The sequence below is a fragment of the Agelaius phoeniceus genome, chromosome 2 (assembly GCF_051311805.1).
Source record: "Agelaius phoeniceus isolate bAgePho1 chromosome 2, bAgePho1.hap1, whole genome shotgun sequence".
Taxonomy (NCBI): Eukaryota; Metazoa; Chordata; class Aves; order Passeriformes; family Icteridae; genus Agelaius; species Agelaius phoeniceus.
In genome coordinates, this window is record NC_135266.1 from 81,110,362 (window position 1) to 81,127,931 (window position 17,570).

At 42.1% G+C, this 17,570-nt stretch overlaps 1 protein-coding gene across 10 annotated transcripts in view; it reads right to left on the bottom strand.

The window, feature by feature from the left end:
• The window catches only part of FAT3 (FAT atypical cadherin 3), a 400,048-nt gene that overhangs the window by 204,291 nt on the left and 178,187 nt on the right, over positions 1 to 17,570 (bottom strand). For all 10 annotated transcript variants that reach the window (XM_077173992.1, XM_077173994.1, XM_077174000.1 and 7 more), the window contains exon 3: positions 11,642 to 11,956. In XM_077173992.1, coding sequence (XP_077030107.1) covers positions 11,642 to 11,956 — 315 coding nt within the window. The remainder of the gene's footprint in view (positions 1 to 11,641; positions 11,957 to 17,570) is intronic.

Genomic DNA, 17,570 nt, shown 5'->3' on the forward strand with positions numbered 1-17,570 from the left:
TTACCAAAAAGCAGCACAGGTTTTGCTTTTCCTGACTGAGTTCTTAGCTATGAATTATTTTTAATTATTAAATGATTGATATAAAAGTGCTAAAGAAAATCCACAAAAACTTGTGCAAAAAAACCTCAAACCAGAAACAAAAACACAAAACCAAACCCAACCTGAACCCCCACAATTCTTCTTACTTCTCTTGCAGGACTCAATATGCAGAAATTAAGTTATCTTGAGTATATGATTCTGGGTTGTTTAGGAACTATTAGAGGTGGGGATGGACATTCATGATGACAAAAGGCAAGTCCATACACAGATGGGTGAAACAGTTTTGGACATGCAATATTTTCTGTGTCTTCATACAGTCCCTTCAACAAAACATTTACTACTTTCTTCATCTTTTCATCTCCTTTCCTCATGTTTGTTTATAAGCAAAAATAATGTCTCTCTACATAGGAATCTTCCCTTCTCTGAAATTTTTGTTTTCCCATTAAATCTTAATTACGTTCTCAGTGCTGCACTTCTGTTGTTAATAAGGGAGTAAAGAGATTAGACTAATGCTTTGCAGGGTGTTTGTAAAATCACAGCCATTTTGCACAATGACTTCAAGCAGAAAGTAGAGACAGAAGTTTTGGAGGTGGAGAGGAAACCTCCTCCTACAGGCTGAATACAATAAAAAGTCCTTGAGATCCTGCCTGCTCAACATCAGGCTGCGGAAGGAGAGATGCACCGACAGATCAGAGCCAAGCTTGGGAGTGGGGCATGAAGCCCCCCCATGCAGCTGATCAAACAAGGACTGCTTCCAAATCCTGCCAATTTGCTTCTCTGATGCTGAGCTGTGCATCCTTCTTGAAGGACTCTGTCCTCTGCAAGCGAATCCAACCCAAGCCGAGTTTTCACACATACAAATGCAGGGCACGGGCGCATTATTGAGTCAAAGCTGCAGCTCACCCAGTAGACTACTCAAGTTAATTCTTAAGCCTGTGTTTGCCTTATTTTTCTTCTCTCTAATGCATAGCATTCCCTTAATCAGTTTGGATTACATTAAGTATTGGAAGAAAGAAATAAAAAACCCGAGAGAAATCCGTTAAGAAATTACAGACTCACATAAAAAATATCTTAGCATCATGTATATCTAAGCTTTTAATACAGTCTAACATTTTTCCATCCATGCAGCTACTTTGGGTAATCTTGTGTGTGTTTATTCTCTGTTTAATTAATCTAATTCACACCTACTCGATAAATTAAATTTAGCAGCAATTATTCCTTGTGTCATTTGCAGTGCATTCCCAGGTCATGTCTTAAGAACTGCCTCAGACACAGAATAATAAGGACAAAGAGAAGATTCTTCATATGTTTGCCTCTCCTAAAGGATCTGCGTGGGCTTACAGCATTTCTTCAAAGATTTAAAAAAACTAATCTCATTCTTCTATTAACAAAAATACCTTCAATATCTTTGAGCAATGATAGCACCCTACCCTTCCATAGTAATAACTTCTTAAGGATATGATGGTCAAATTCCCAGGTGGCACAAACCACCTAATTCAGCTGAAGATATAGCACGACAAGCATTTGTGCTGCTTTAAGGAACTTTTGTTTTAATACTGCACATTTTATTACACAGAGTCTGTGAATAAAATGAAGGTCAGAAAACACAAGCATATGGTAAATGGAGCAAAATTAATAATAGCCAAAATATTCTCTTGCAGAGCAGATTTACATTTATCTTTTGAGTATTGTGGCTACATTAAAAAAAAAGTGCATATGCTGTTCATACACTGTTGGTAAGTTAAAATTCAGGAAATAATACTTAGTTTTCAAACCAAATCCCTTTAAGAGCTGCAAAGCTACTTGCTAATTACCATATAAATAGATCACTGCAGCACAGATTCCTTGCACACAACTCATCCAACACAAATATTAAATTTCTCTTAGAAGGCAACAAACCCAAGGCATGTCATGGCATTGACTTATGTACGCAGGAAGCAATGAGAAAACGTTCCTGCACAGAAAGTACAAACAAATGTAGTATTGACAAAGAACATGATTATTGGGGGTGGTGGGAGACTTGAGTGCCCTGGGTTTGCTTCCTTGCTCCATGACAGAACCAGCACAAACGCTTAGGCTTGTGCCTGCATTAGGCTGATGGAGAAGGGGGCTCCTTCATCCACCCAAAAGATAAGAGTCAGCTCTGCCCTTATATGCCCAGGTTCCAACAGAGCCATCTGAGACTCCTTGTCCCTGTGCAAACTCTAATTCTTTCTGTCCTGTGGGCAACCCAGGCTTGCTTTTGGGCCAGAGAGAAAGAAAGGCCAGGAAGGACTGAAAGGCAGGGATGGGAAGTGGTGGGCTAGCTGGGAGCAGGATAGGAAATAGATCCTACTGGGGCTCCAACATGCCCAGGTAAGTTCTGTACACATGGCAGAAAACACTGGTGCCAGGGTTGCCTTGCATTTAGCAGGGTAGGACGGGCTGGACCCATGCCATAAGGCTTTGCACTATATGTGGCCATTGGCTTTGAAGGCAAATTAATACCAAATTTTTATTTCTGGCATCGAATGAGTTAGCTGCTTCCTTTGCATCAGTCCCTTGCTTGTAAAAAATTAAAAATGGTCCTATTCTACCTTACCAAGCAGCATGAAGGACTTAGCTACCACAGGGGGAGAAACCAAGTAGGAACAACACGCAAGGAAGTAGGGACATAGTAGAATCCACATGATGATCAACGTAAAACCAAGGTTACAAGAGCATGGTGCCATGCAAAGAGTGTTTTTTAAAGATTTAACTTCAGAGCTCTTCAAGCTCTGTAAAAAGCTGCATATAATGTGAAAGCTGTGATTAGGGGGCTCTTCTGATATTTAACCCCCAGATACTGCTTTATTTTTACACATGTATGACTCCGGTTAAATTAAGCTCTGTGCATGTAGACATATGGCAGCACGATCTGTACAATTACACGGATAAGGTCACATACTTAACTGGCAACAACACTACTAATTTCAAAGAAGTTGTGTCAGTCTTCCCAGCAAACGAAAAACACTCTCATTAACATAAGGGGAAAGGGAAAGGAGGAGAGAGTAATTTCACAGAAAATAATTATGTTTGGTTATAACAGTGTAACTCTGATGGAAACAGAGTCAGGAAAAAAAAGGGAAAATAACACAATCCACTGTTAAGCTTAATTTTTGAACAGACTAGTTTAGCTGAACTGTGAGGTCAGGAGACTTTGGGGGTATAAGAGGTGCTGACACAATCTCTCCCTGCATGATGGAAGACAAAGAAGAATTAATAGTTGGTGATTACTGACATCATTATGGCTTATGCAAACACACCTGCCTTCCCAGTTGCCTTCTCTTTTTATTTCCATTTCCGAGCTTTCTTATTTTTTTAATACCCACATGCAGCATAGGTCAGTCTAATTCTCCAAACAGGAAATATCAGCATTTGTACCAAGGATCACGTTAACTAAGAGTAAACCAGAACTACATTCCTTGCCTCTAACTTCCAGTCCACTAAGAGATTCCAGAAATTCCTCACAAGAGGTGAAACACTACTCAAGCCACAAAAAGTGCCTGATCTTAGAAGACAGTATGACTGTATTCACTGCACCTGAGCAAAAGGGGAAAAAGCTGGTTTAATATTTTCTGCTTGGGATTTGCAGTGTCCAACATCACAGACACCAGTACTAACTTTGACTGTTGAGCAAAAGATAAACACAAGTTACTTGATTGATTAAAAAGCAGTAGGAAATAAAAAGGAAAAAAGAACCCCCTCAACTACCCCCATCCCAAGCTTCCACCTCCTCTGGGCTAACATCACAGCTTTATTCTCCTCCCTGGCAGCTCCCTCTCCAGACCTCTGCTCCTGCACAAATGCCATGCTCACAGGCTCCACACCTCACCATCCCTAACTCACCAACCTAACTCCTCCTGCCAGAGTTCAGACTTGGACCACAAGCAATTACTGTAACACAGGGACATTTGCTGATATTATCATAATAATGTATGGCAGGGCATGACAAGTTTCCATAGCATATGCATTGTGCATACATTTAACAGGGCTGTTACTCAGTACCTGTGGTACAATTTCACCCAGTAAGCAAAACTGTGCTTCTGCCACTGATAATAATTCTAACAAGAGAATTTGGCTACCTGGAAGTGAATGGAACAGCCCTATTTAAAAATTAGTGCAGGAATAGCACAGCCTATTAAAAAGGTGATTTCTGAAATAGTTCTGCCTAGCCATGACTTCTGGAAATTTACGAACAGAGAAACTAAACTGACAGACAAGGTAGAAAAACGAGTTTCACAGCTAAGCTGATAGGTGAAGTTACTTCTGAATAGGCAGAAGATACGCTCTGCTGATGTTTGTAACAATAATAAATGATTGATGTAATGCACAACAATGTTGATTTATGAGATCAGTGGCAAAATTGTTGCTGTTCCAGAATTGGTGCTGGGACAGGAAAGAAGGGAGCTGTCTGGTTATTGGGAAGCAACTCCTTCCATCAGAAAAAAACTCTGTCCCACTGGCCCTTGCCATGCTTATGCCCTTCAGACTTAAGTCTCTACTGAAGCAAACAGGGAGTTCAGATTAAAAACTGGTGCTGCACTGAGTAAGTAAGGACACAACTGTCCAGTTAAGGCAATGGGAATACTCTTTAAACTTACTGTGAAAGAGGGCTAAAGAAGTCATCATGGGCATCTAAAGAAAGGTTAAAATTTCTATAAGCCGAGTATAAATCTGCTGATTACAAAGAAATGGCATTTATGAGAAATATTGTATCTTTAAATGTCATTTTAAAAGAGGCACTTGATACCAGAGAGATCCAGCAATCTCAACTATATTCAGTGCTTCATGAATAAAAACCCACTGCTAGCAGAAATCAGGTCTGTTCAAGAGAAATGATAAAAATGGATTTATTATTTTATTAATAGCAGCATTACTGTAGCTGCAACTGAGGTGGCACAGCTCACACCTTTATCCTCTCCACAGATAACATATACAGATTGTGAAGGAAATCGCTGCCAGGGAGGAAGGGAGGAGGGAAGAGACATGCTGGCTGAGCCCAAATTTTGTCATTTTCAGTGGAATTAGTGGTCTGGCCATTAGACAATACTTACTTAGTCTAAAATTCTTTTATATTTTTCTTCAACCTACTGGAAGTGATGCTTCTCTTTTTTTTTGGTTTTTTTGGTTTTTTTGTATGCCTATGAATACATGACTGTGAATGCACATCTATTAATGCCAAGATGCCTGAAAAATCAATAGCTTGCATTTCCAGAGCATATTTGATCCACAAACGGTTTAAACAGTTTACTATGAGAACAATCACATAAGGCAAGAAAATACTTCCACTTACAAAAAAAAAACCAAAAAAAAAAACCCCAAAAAACCCAACAAAAAACCATGAGGTGAGGTGACTCAAAGTCAAAAGAAGAGTCTGTGTCCCTGCTATGCTGCAGCTCAGGATCTAATTGAAAATTTCCTCTGGGGAATAAAAATGCCCTGGCAAGCAGATGGACTTGATTTACATCCTTCTCCCTAATTTTTTTCATCTCCTCTTTTTTCTTAATTATTACTATTATTATTGTTATTATGACAAACTCCTTAATGCAGTAACTTTGTCTAATATGCTGTACAGTGGCAAGCACACTTATAGGTCCCACTGCCATTAAGCACACAACTCCAACATTCATGGTCCTTTGATTTTCCAGCTGTTAACCCTGGGCTCAAACCACTGGATATATGGTGTCTAGTAAAGAATAAGCATGCCAAAGCAGAAATTAAAGCTTTTAAAATGCTCCAAAGCTCAATTTTTAACAGTGAGTGCATTACAAAGAAGTCATTAAGAGCCACACTTTTAAATAATAGAGAAGTGAAAGCAAAGAAAGTAGATCATTTAGCGTGTGTTGATACAACATAAATTACAGAGGATGGAAGCCAGCTTAGGTAGTAGGGGAATTACATTATAAAATTCTGTATTAGTTATGGTCATACATCAGTGATGGATACATCAGGCTGGACTCTGCAACTGTTCGTGAATTCAGCATTTGTACAGTGTTCAAGAGCATGCAGGGAAAGGGAGACCAATTCTTCAAATTCACCATTAACTGGAGAGCCCCACAATCAATGCTTTTTGCCCCTGCAAGGTCCTCTCTGCTCTTCAACAGGGCAAGGACACTTACAGGCTGAATAGCATTGAGCTATTCATGCTATGACATGATCTGCAGAGCTGATTTTCATCACACACATGAGCTGCCAAAAACAGCTCCATGGCCAACACACATGAGGGGGACACCCTTCACGAGGAGCACCCAGTGGGAGGGAACTGACCTGCAATGCCATCAAAGTCCAAAATACATTTTCTAATTAGATCACAATAGCACCTAAAATACACCCTCGAGAAAGACTGCAGGTTAGACTTAAAAACAAACAAAAAAAAAAGCTAGTGGCCTTCATTTACAAGATATGGAAGAGATCTTATTTCAGATAATGTTTATTAAGAGTTTAGCAGCATGGATGGAACAGCCAGGACAGGTGAGTTTCCCTTGACCACAAGAACAGGCTGAGAAACCTAGAAACCCTCCATGACCACAGGGAAACCCTCCAGAGCTGCACAGAGCAGCCCCCTCCTCAAGGTCTGCTCTAACAGCAGCTATAATATTTAGATGTGATAGAAGGATAATCCCTGCTCCATTCCTGGGAATGTTCATGGCCAGGCTGCATAGGCTTCTGAGCAGCTGGTCTAGTGGAAGATTTGTCTGCCCATGGCAGGGGTGTTGGAACTAGAGGGTCTTTAATGTCCCTTCCAATCCAAAGCATTCCATGATTCTATGATTTCTGGGCTGAAAAGAGGCACTGGGTACCCAACATCTGTACTGCTAGCAGCCATCAGGATGTGGAGCAGCAGCAAACCACTGGATTTGTCTCAGTCTGTGAGAGCAAAGACGTGCAGGGATTTCTCAGGACAAGCCAAAGAAAAGCAGCTATAAAAATCAGGATGCATGACAGGAGGGTGAAGCACAGTTTTAGTATGGCAGAGCAAATGTGGCTTTCAGACCCAGCAGGATTCTATGCCAGCTGGCTTTGTGAGTGCAAAAGAAAGCAAAGCCCAGCCTGCTGAGAAGAGTAGCATTCGTACCAATTAAATTCTGACATTCACTAACCCCGTATTAGCTTATATAAACATTAATACTACTTCAGTGTGAAAATATCCAGAGTCTTTCCAAATCTAGGTGCAGATGTGACAGTTCAGAGACAGCTTCCAGAGGCAGAGTATTGCTGCTCTGCAAAGATGTACTGACCTACATGCACTATTTCTAAACCTACAAGTGCATCCTGCCTTAACCACTGCAGCAAATACTATTTCAGGGGTGGCAGGGGTCTGCCTCTGTTTAAATGGTGCCAGAAAAAGGCTAAGCAAGGTGTAAGCAGATTTTCCAGACACACAAGCATAGTTTTAGAGTAAATTAATTGAAAAGAATGTGCACAAGAGTGAAATTTGGTCTGCTGGCACGTTAGTTAAAGAATCTCTTAAGTAATTTACGTCAGACTGAAGAGAAGCTTATTGGGTTTGTTCACAATACGTTAACAATAAACAAAGTAATGCAATGGTTTGAATTAAAATTTGTTTTTTCCAGAGCGCCGAAACATAGTAAATCAACGCAGTAAATTACCTCTGTGCTGTGATATTAACACCTATATACATGAAATAGAAGTAAGAATTTACAGCTCTGATCAATCAGTTTTTTTATTAACTCCATCTTCTGTTTCATCTACCTTCCTCCACATGCCTCTCACCCAAGAGTGACTTGGCTCGGGCCGAATGTGGCGCTCCTGGGAGCTGGTCAGCCCAGCAGCTCTGCCATCCTCCCCATCTCACACCACCCACAAAGGAGCACAGCCCTGTGACCCTGTGCTCTGCCAGAGCAACCCTAAGCCCTCCCAAGCACAAAAGTCAAGCTATGAGGAAAAGGCCTGGCTCTCCCAGCAGCCACATCAGGGTTTTGGCTGACTTGCAGCTGCTGAAGATGCTGGGCTCCAGGAATGCCTCCCTTGCTGCGTGTGTGTATACACAGCTGGGAAACAAACGCCCAGGGGAATGCCTTTCCCTTTAGTCATGTAACCCCTAGAGCCACCTCAACTTTTTGAAAAACATGTTTCCTACTCCCCTCACAAAACTGTGCTTTTGCAATATATTCCTCCTGCCCACTGTAAAGGAAAATCCCATCTTGCTCTCTTGGACCTGCTACACTTAGGCTGCAGTGTCCACCAGTTAGCAGAACAAGGCTGCCTTGTTCTCCAGTGTAAATGATTTATGGTTTCACACGTGCTCATGTGCTTCATTATTCACTTAGTACTTGTACCTCTGAATATCAGCTCATGAGATAAAAGTGCGTACCAAGGTGCAAACTGATGCTTGGTTGTATTTCAATAAAAATATCAAAGTGAGAAAAAAAAAGGCCTTGATGGGAGGTTGCCCACACTGCCTTTCCAATCCTGGCACACATGGGCGGGCTGCTCATGTTCCTGTCCTCTTCCCTGGAGCACCCATATAAACCCAAGCCCAAAGATGAGAGCCCTTGCCACCATGTACTTGTGCCCCCACAGCAGAGTCAGCCCCCAGTGAGAGCACGCCCAGGGTGACTTCAGTGCCCCAATCTTGCTATCAGTGGCTTTTTAGCAGCTCTTCATTCCTGCAGGAGCAACCCTTCATCTCTCTAAAACCCACAGAGCAAACAGCAGGTAATAGTCCTGAAAGGTCTGAAGCCTGCCTTCAAAGAGATCCAAATGCACATGATACATTTGCAGTTGGACTGCCTAAAATAGCCACCACGAGCTGTGCCAGTCTATAAAAATGTAGGAAGTGACAACTTGTCTATTAAGAGGTTTCTTCTATGTACAGATATGGCATACAAGGAGTAATGTTGCTTCTGCTATCCAGATAATCAATCATGAGTGTAAGAATTGGCTGCAGTTATGATCCTGAATTAGAACCAGGAACAAAACCTGGACTCTCTGTGTCCCTGCTTGATCAGACATGCAGTGGTCCATGTGCCTCCAGAAACCTGCCTGACCTGCATGAGCTACAAGGCAGCTGAAAGTGAGCTCCAGAGGAAGGGAAACACAGTCACTGCTGACCTCCAAAGACAACTGAGAACATCCCTATGCTCCAGCAAATGCCCCATCTCTTCTGTCGCTTCCCACCAAAGGATGTAAAAAATGCAGGATGCTGCCTTCGTGTTGACTCTCAGCAGTGGATTACTCACAGGAGTGAGATGCCAGTTTGCTGGCAGTGTTGAAACTTCCCAAGTGACACAGAAAATAAAAGATCCCCTTTCTCAAATGACTGCTCTCCCCCGACAGCAGGAGCATGCTCATTCAGCCCACGTATACAGCAATCGCAGCATATTTGGGTTCACATTAAACCTTTTCATCTTGATTATACAGCATGCTGTCGCATTTAGGGCTGCTGTGCAACACTCTCTGTGACTTACTGCTGTGCTGAATCCCAGCAAGAGCATGGGGCTGGCAGGCTATGAACCTCTCCTGTGTGTGCACAAGTCTCCTGTACAAAACAACTGGAGTGTAAATTACTGTCTTAGAGAAAGCCAGTGCACTGCAGGGAGACGGCTGAAAGGAGCCTTGTCAGAGAGCCCCAGGGGCACTCTCTAGGAAAATCCATTATGCTTTTATTTCTCGGACATCAGCATCCCATCAGGAGAAAGCCTTCTGATGTGAAGGCCTGGTGCTCCCCTTTGGGAAAAGGGATCTCTGCGCACACACTCTCTGTCAGCCTCATCGTTTTCAAAACAAACTCCAAGAGGCCACCTCGCCCAGATCTCACTGCTCTGCATTTGGCACTGAATTGGATAGAAAAGGGATGATTTATCCTCTCTATAACAAATCACAGCCAGTCACTAGCAAGGATGTCCACTGAGTGTAAGGGGGGCCCTTTGGGAGTTGCCCAAGCAGCAAAGTTACTCATCCTGAAGCCTTTAAGCTCTCAGACAGTAATTTCCACAGTGCAAATGAAGATTAACCACTGTCTGTGTTAACTGTGAGAATAAGATCTCAGTGTTAGGGAAGAGTGTCCTGCCTGCTCTCCCGAGGGACAAAGAGCCAACCCACAGGGTGTGCCACCAGGCTAGGGTGCTGCAGGGCTGCCACATGCCCTGCTTCAGTCCTTGTCACAGGCTCACCCTGGCAGATAAGCAGGGCTGTGCTGAGCAGATTGCTCTGAGGGAGGAGCTGATGGAAGGGAAGCACAAGCATTAAACACTATGAGTCCTAACTCTGCTACTTTGCCCAGATGGGATTTATGGGGTGGGGAGGGGGAGAAGGGATGCAGATGGAAGAGCATCTTCGGCCATTCCAAGTGTTAAAAATAAGTGAGATATGCGCCTTAGGGCTCAGCAGATTGAACATAGTGATTATACATTCTCCATAATTCTTCACCTGGGCTCATGCCTGAGAAGATCCTGACCCCTTCTTATGCCACACATTGCAATAGGATTGCCCAACCAAATGTTGAAAACCTATTTAGTGAACATCATTTCCATACACAAAATTAAAAATGCTCCTTCTCACATCTATTCCTTCTAGTCTTTTAGCTGTTTAGAAATTTGCAAAAGATATAAATAAACTAAAAAAAAAAAAATCAAAACCCCAGAACAAAACAAGGACCATGAAAAGCAGCAGGAGCACTGTGTGAATTGTGTGAAAACTGAACTACCTTCATAAAGATCAGCATATTGCTCTGAAAGATCCCCTCGACTTTCCAGCTCCAGATCATGCTGGAGGGTCCCCAGAAGCCCAATGAGTGAGAAAAGCTGAGTACATGCTGGAGTGAGGAACACCAGCTGCCAAGCACAGGTAGGCACCTGGCAGGTGCTCATCCACCCAAGACCTCAGGCTACATCTCCTGGGGCAATTTCTTTATCAGCCTCATTCAGCAAAGGCACCTGGGGCACAGACATGTGCAGAACTGCTCTGCATGGGTGCTATGCTCCATTGCTAGCTAACAACAGTACTTTAACTTAAAACAAACGCCATCTCTGCCATGCTGCACCCACAGGCTACATCCCCAGCAGTTATGAATCAATGCAAACACATGGATTTTTTTTTTTAAGGCCAGAGGGACGTTTAGGTCACCCAAATGTCTTTTTGTGTAAAGCAAGCTGTAGAATTAAATCCACCTACTTTAACGTGGAGCCTGATTACATGTGCTGGCCAGCCATCATGTCACTCACTCCAGCAGTGCTACACCAGCTAATAAAGAGTGAAACAGTGCTCTGTAACCTGCAACAGCTTGAATCTGCTTCCTAGCACTGCTCTGCAGACTCAGGGCAGCAAAGTCTCATCCCTGCAGACGCAGGGAAGAGGCAACAGCCAGCAGTGATTCAGTGACCCAGGGAGGGCAGAGTGATTGCTGCAGCAGCACATCCGCAGCACATCATCTGCCAGCGCGCTCGCACACCGATTCTCGCAAAGCAGAATGCTTCAGACACATACACCATGCTTCAGACACAGAAGCCAACAGAAAACAGAGGTTTGGAAAGCAAACCAGTGCACCCTGAAGGGGTGAAAGCCAATAAATATGTAAATTGCATTCTCCCACTGCCTTGAGGCAACAGGGTTTTGTTACCTGTTTTGGGGTTGATTACAAAGAAGTTCTGGGGATTTCCACTTGTAATCCGGTAAGTCAGTTTTTCATTAGTGCTGGAGTCAGGATCCTGGGCTTGGATCTGAATGACAGATACATCCTTTGGGGAGTTTTCCATGATGACTGGGTAATAGATAGGCTCAGAGGTGAGAGGGGCATTGTCATTCACGTCCTCCACTTCAATATAGACTTCAATAGTGGTGTAGAGTGGGACAACACCATGATCAGTCGCATACACCGTCAACCAGTAGGACTTGGTCGTCTCCCGGTCAAGAATATCTGCTGTGTAGATAACGCCTGCAGAAAAACAGCAAGCAGAGGATGTCACAAAGAGGATCAATAAGACATCACATCTATTTTCATGTGGCTGTACTACAGAGTTCAGCATATAATAAAGGCTCCACCTGTAGAAAAATTCAAGTTGTCCAACAAATGAAAACAGAAGCCTGAGCGCAGGAATTGTTTTGTGAACTAAGCTCAACAACTCAATCCTTTGTCGCAACAAATTGAGAAGGAGGTAAGGTAAAAGGATGGCTCTTCATAAATGCCCTAATGCCACACCCATTTCTTTGCTAGAACTGCAGCTGGCAGAGTAACAGAAGAAACACCATCATTTTCTGCTTTTGATGCAAACTTGTATAAACCTTGGTAGGGAGGGATACAACCACTGACAATGAATTGCACAAAAAAAAAAAAAAAAGTGGCTTTTCTTTTCTAGTTCCTGCCTGTGCTCTTGCTAAAGAAGAAAACCTAGGAAGCAATTTAAAATAAATCCATCCAAGTTCGGAAAATAGGCAGTAAATTTAAAATTGAGCTTACTCATTGCACAATGCCAAAATCCTGGATAACAAGCAATCAAAAGCTCCCACAGTAGCCCTTAGACAATGACTATAACAAATATATTTCTATCCTCTTTTATCACAGAGGAAGGAAAGGCTTGGCCACTTTACCTACTGATATAAGAAAACATCAGTTGGTTTTCCACCTGGTCCTAAGAAACAAAAGAGAAAGTCTGTCTGTGTATAAGGAGATGAAAATGTTCTTGATATATGTGTCACAGAAGTGGTGAGCAATGTTCTTATTTTGATGCTGGTGTGATTCTGGCTCAGAGCCACAGAGAGGGATTGAGTTACCAGCCCCATCCCTGAACTGTCCTGGCACGAAGGGCTTCCACCCATTTCTGCCTGAAGTGTTTTAAAAATCCATCCTCCTCCTGACATGAACACCTGGTTTGTGTCTGGTTGGAACCAGATGACCCTTCAGGTCCCTTCTAAACCAAAGCATTCTGTGATTCTGTGATAAAGCAGAAACTCTGCCACTCTAAGACTTGCTTGTATTGGCATAGTCCAAACCTTCACTGGATTAAGCACTGACCACGAGTGCACGGAGGACCAAATACACCAGTACCACACACAAAATCACACCAGCATCAAAATAAGCAAATGCACTTCCTCATCATTTCTATGACACATGTATCAAGAACATTTTCATCTCCTACTACAGCATTATTAATCTTGAGAGACACACTAATGCAATGGATCTCAAGCTTAAGGAATACTCAAATGGACTGTTTGCAAACCATCAAATCATGTCATTAGCAGATGGCAAATGATGGAGAAATTTCAGGGCAAAACAGGAACACAAGAAACCTGAATTCAGTCTCAGATGTGTTTGATGCTATTTAGAACAAAATTACCAGTTAATCATTGAGGACAGAGCTGCTCTAAGGTCAGGACTAATAAAAGATATGAGTGTCTTTTTGGCTTTGGGGGTTTTTCAGGATCCGACTGCACTGTTTCCATGACAGTGCAGCTTCTAAGCTTCAAGTCTTAGAAAAGTTATCAAGGTAGCACAGAATCCAACCACACAGTCACAGAGATGCCACATGCTCTTGCCTTGTAAGATACATTTTTTTTAATACTACAATTTTTTTTCAAGTTTTGGATTTTTTTTTTAATGTCTTTTAATGCTAGTTTGAACTGACAAGTATACTCCTAACATTTGATCAGCCATATAATAGAGGGAGGGGAAAGGAGCAGCACTGATTCTGGTCAGGTATGGGCATAGGTTGCTTCATAGTAACCTCAGATCCATGTCCTTCTCACTCAGATGTATTATTCACCCATCCTAGGTGAGCAGGGCAGCACTGGAGGACAAAAGCAGAGTGTATTCTAAATATTCTTGTTGGCAGAAGCCTATGCTATGCAATGACTTTCTGTAGAAACATAGGTAAAATATATGGTGAACTGTGATAAAAAAAGCCTGCAAGTCCAGAAGAGAAATTACAATGCAAGGATGAGAAGTGCCCGTAACAACCCATAGAAATAAATAAATAAAATAAATCCACATAGTAAAGAATCAGGAGGAAAAAAAAAGATGAATATTAGTGATACTAGAGATGATGATTTATTCAGAAGACAAGAAGATTCATTTTACATCTTTAAACAAAATTTGAAATAAATAAGGTTCTCCCCCAGTGAGAGCACAGAAGGTTTTAGCAGATTAACCTATGTTTATGAAGCTGAATTTCACTGATACTGAGGTGATAATAAATCTATCTTCTGAGTCATTCCTTCATTTTATAATTCCTGGCAACAGTCACTTTTCATTTCTGTATTTCAGAAGGGAAGGATCATTGAACAAGCATTAACTACTGCCAACAGGTCTGCTACACTGGTTCTTACTTTTACTTTTGATTTATTAAAAGGTCCCAGATACAATTAATTCCTTTTCCTCAATAAGTCTTGTCGTTTCACCTGTCAACACCACACAGCAGCTTGATGAATAACAAGACTTTTGTTCACTTTCAGGTTTTCCACATGGAAACCCTTTCATCATTCTGGGAATACCTTCTACCATGCTCTTCAATGTTCTGTACAAAATACCTCCTTGCTGTACACCCATATATAGATATAAAGGTAGTACCCACAAGAATACACAAGCTGCCCAAATATTTAATGGATCACTCCACACAGGTGTGGATGACATCCTTCCAGAGGAATGTCAAATGCCAGCTTCACATGAGGTGTTAACCCTTGAGAGTAATGATGATATTTGGTCATCAACACTACTTTTTCATCATTATGGGATGAATGCAAAGCGGCTGAAAGAGCTGAGATCAGGAGCTGCAAAATATTCCCTGGGCAGTCCACAGATAGGCTCTCACTCACTTGAGCTGAGAGAAAGGACAGGGATGTCCTTGGATAAAATCACAATAAATTCAGAAAACACATCACTTATTTCAAGGCTCATAGATATTAACAGGTAATAGCTCCTGCTATTATAGGAGCAGAAAGAAGGAGAGGCCTTTGGGAGCAGCTATAAGGGCTTTTCTTGGATGGGTTTTTGTGGTGCACTCTTACAGCTGCTTGCCAATTAAAAGATAAATGTGAACAAAGTAATGATGCCTGAACGAAAAAAAACCAAGAAGAAACAACTGCAGAAATCATGAAAATTTCAAGAGGACAAAAACCCAAAAAATTCCAAGATTTTACAGATACATTTCTGAACAAGACAGATAAAACATATGTTCTCATCCACTGGGATGCTACACCATGAAGGCACTACAGTGTTTTTACATGAGACAGCTGAAATCCAGCTACACATCTGTGGGCCAGCTCTTTATGTCACCCTCAGCTGGATTTTGCAGTATCCCTGGAGGCCTGGAGCCAGCACTACCTGAGGCCCAGGGCAGCCTCAGACATAAAGCCAGCCAATAATCCAAAAAGCAGCACCTCTAATATGCTTGCCACTGCTCTCCTCCAAGTACATATGCCCCACGCAATTTGCCAACCACCACGTGCATTACAAACACTGTAAGTGAAAAATAACAACAGAGTGCATTAGTTGCTGAATAAAATCCTCAGCACATTTATATGTAAATTAAGTGCAGCCCTTGGGCTTTGCAATGTGCCAGCAATGCGAAGGTTGTGTGCTTGTTTCTCTTTAAGGCTTGTTTTCCCTCCTTCCCTGAGAAAATACTGGAATAATAATGTTTTCTGTATTGCTCCTGCAATTGGACACAATGAGACATAGCATTATGAAGGATGAAGGTTAAAAAAAAAAAAAAGAAACTATTAAAGAGGATGAAGAATTGGGGTTTCCCTCTTTCTTCTCCCACTGATTTGCTGTACATCTGTCACCAGACCACTTCAAATTATGTGGTCCACCCAAAAAATATCTGAAAGTCATGTATTTACTGTCATGATGAGAAACCTGAGAGGCTCTTAAACAAAAAAGAATTAGAGAAAAGCATTATTTCTTTCATCACCTCCTTTTTGCCCTCTGTTTGTTTACTTTACATATTTGACAGTACTGTGTATATAGGTAGTGTGATGGATGGACCTGCCACAGCTCTTTAAGAGAATGTTTACTAGAGCTGTCAGCCTGGCTGTTTACATAGGTGCCCATCGCCATGGATATCTGCCTCACACATACGCTCCTCCTAAAAGTCAGATCATCCTTCATGAATACCCTCAATAGCACAAACATTGAAAGGAGTTCAATTCTGTTTAGTTTTTTCAAGGCAAGATTAAAAAGACAACTTGGTGGTCTGTAAGAAGCTGTGCATGGAAAAGTCAAAAGAGAGTAACAAAGCTCTTTAATCTAGCTGAGAAAAGCAAACTGAGGTCTGATGGCTGGAAGTCAACGGCAGAAAAAGGAGAGTGCAAATATTCAACAAGGAGGATATCTAGCAGGAGCAACTGCTTGTCAGGGACAGGCCAGAATCTCCCGTCATCTGGCACCTTGGTACTGAGACAAGACAATAGAACCTATTCTTCTACCCAAGTTATTGGCTGAGCTGCAGAAACTAACATAGAATGTGATTTTGCTGAGTGACTCAGTAGCCCATGTTACAAAAGTTGCCAGTAGTAGTAGCCATACACTCAAGCTAATGATGAACAAGGTCTGGGGAAAGAAGACTGACTATGAAGTATCTGCTACTCTTCCAAAAACTTCCACACAGAAATGCCACATAAAAACACTTAGTTCTCTCCTTTTCAAAATATTGCTGTAGTTTTGTAGGGAGACATATTGCAACAGTTATCAATTGAGAAGAGTCTCAGTGACAAAAGATGTTGCTTATTTTCCTCAACCCTTTTCAGGAGTATGAGCTAACTGCACAAATGTGCATCTCAGACTGAGAAATCAGGAAAGGTTAGATAAGGTGAATGGCCCCCTTATTTCCAGAGCCTGGCCCAGGAGCAGCTGTAGAGGCGGGCAGGAGGAATGGGAGGCAGCAGAACATGCCCTCATCACAAGCTGCAGCACAGGATGGAAGTGACACTACAGAAACACACTCCCAGACACTCCCAGCTATGAGAGTGCAATATGCCAGAGTGCAATATTCCCACGCAAGCCAGTTCCTTGCTGGTGCAAATGCAAGGTTTAGTGGTTAAAGTCACTATAAAAATGTATAACCTTCAGGGTGACTGAAGCCCTAAGGGTACCACATGCACCTTCCTGACTCCAGACTCAGGATACCAGCAAACTCCCTCCATATGCCCAAGGGCCACATCAGTTTCTGCCATGAAATGCTAGAAAAGAACATTTCCAGAGCCCCCATCTGCCTCTCCCTCCTCCAGCTTCCAAACAAAGGGGCTCAGTGCAAACCACCTACAAAGCAGAATCTGGTTTGTCCCCAAATTAAAATTACAGAAATGAGGCTGTCAGGAATGCCGACTAACAGTGAAGTACTCAGGGCTGTTACATCCCTCAGAGGAAGAAAGAGAAAAATCACTGATTCCAAAATGCTACTAATTATTCATGATCCTTTATCAAAGACTCTGTGAATCTCCTGGAAGTAAACACAACACCTTGATTGTCACTGAGCTGTCAGCCAAAGGTCTTCGTTTACATTGCCTTGCTGGGAAAGAAGCAATAAATAAAAGTAGCTTGAGAAGAAAACAGT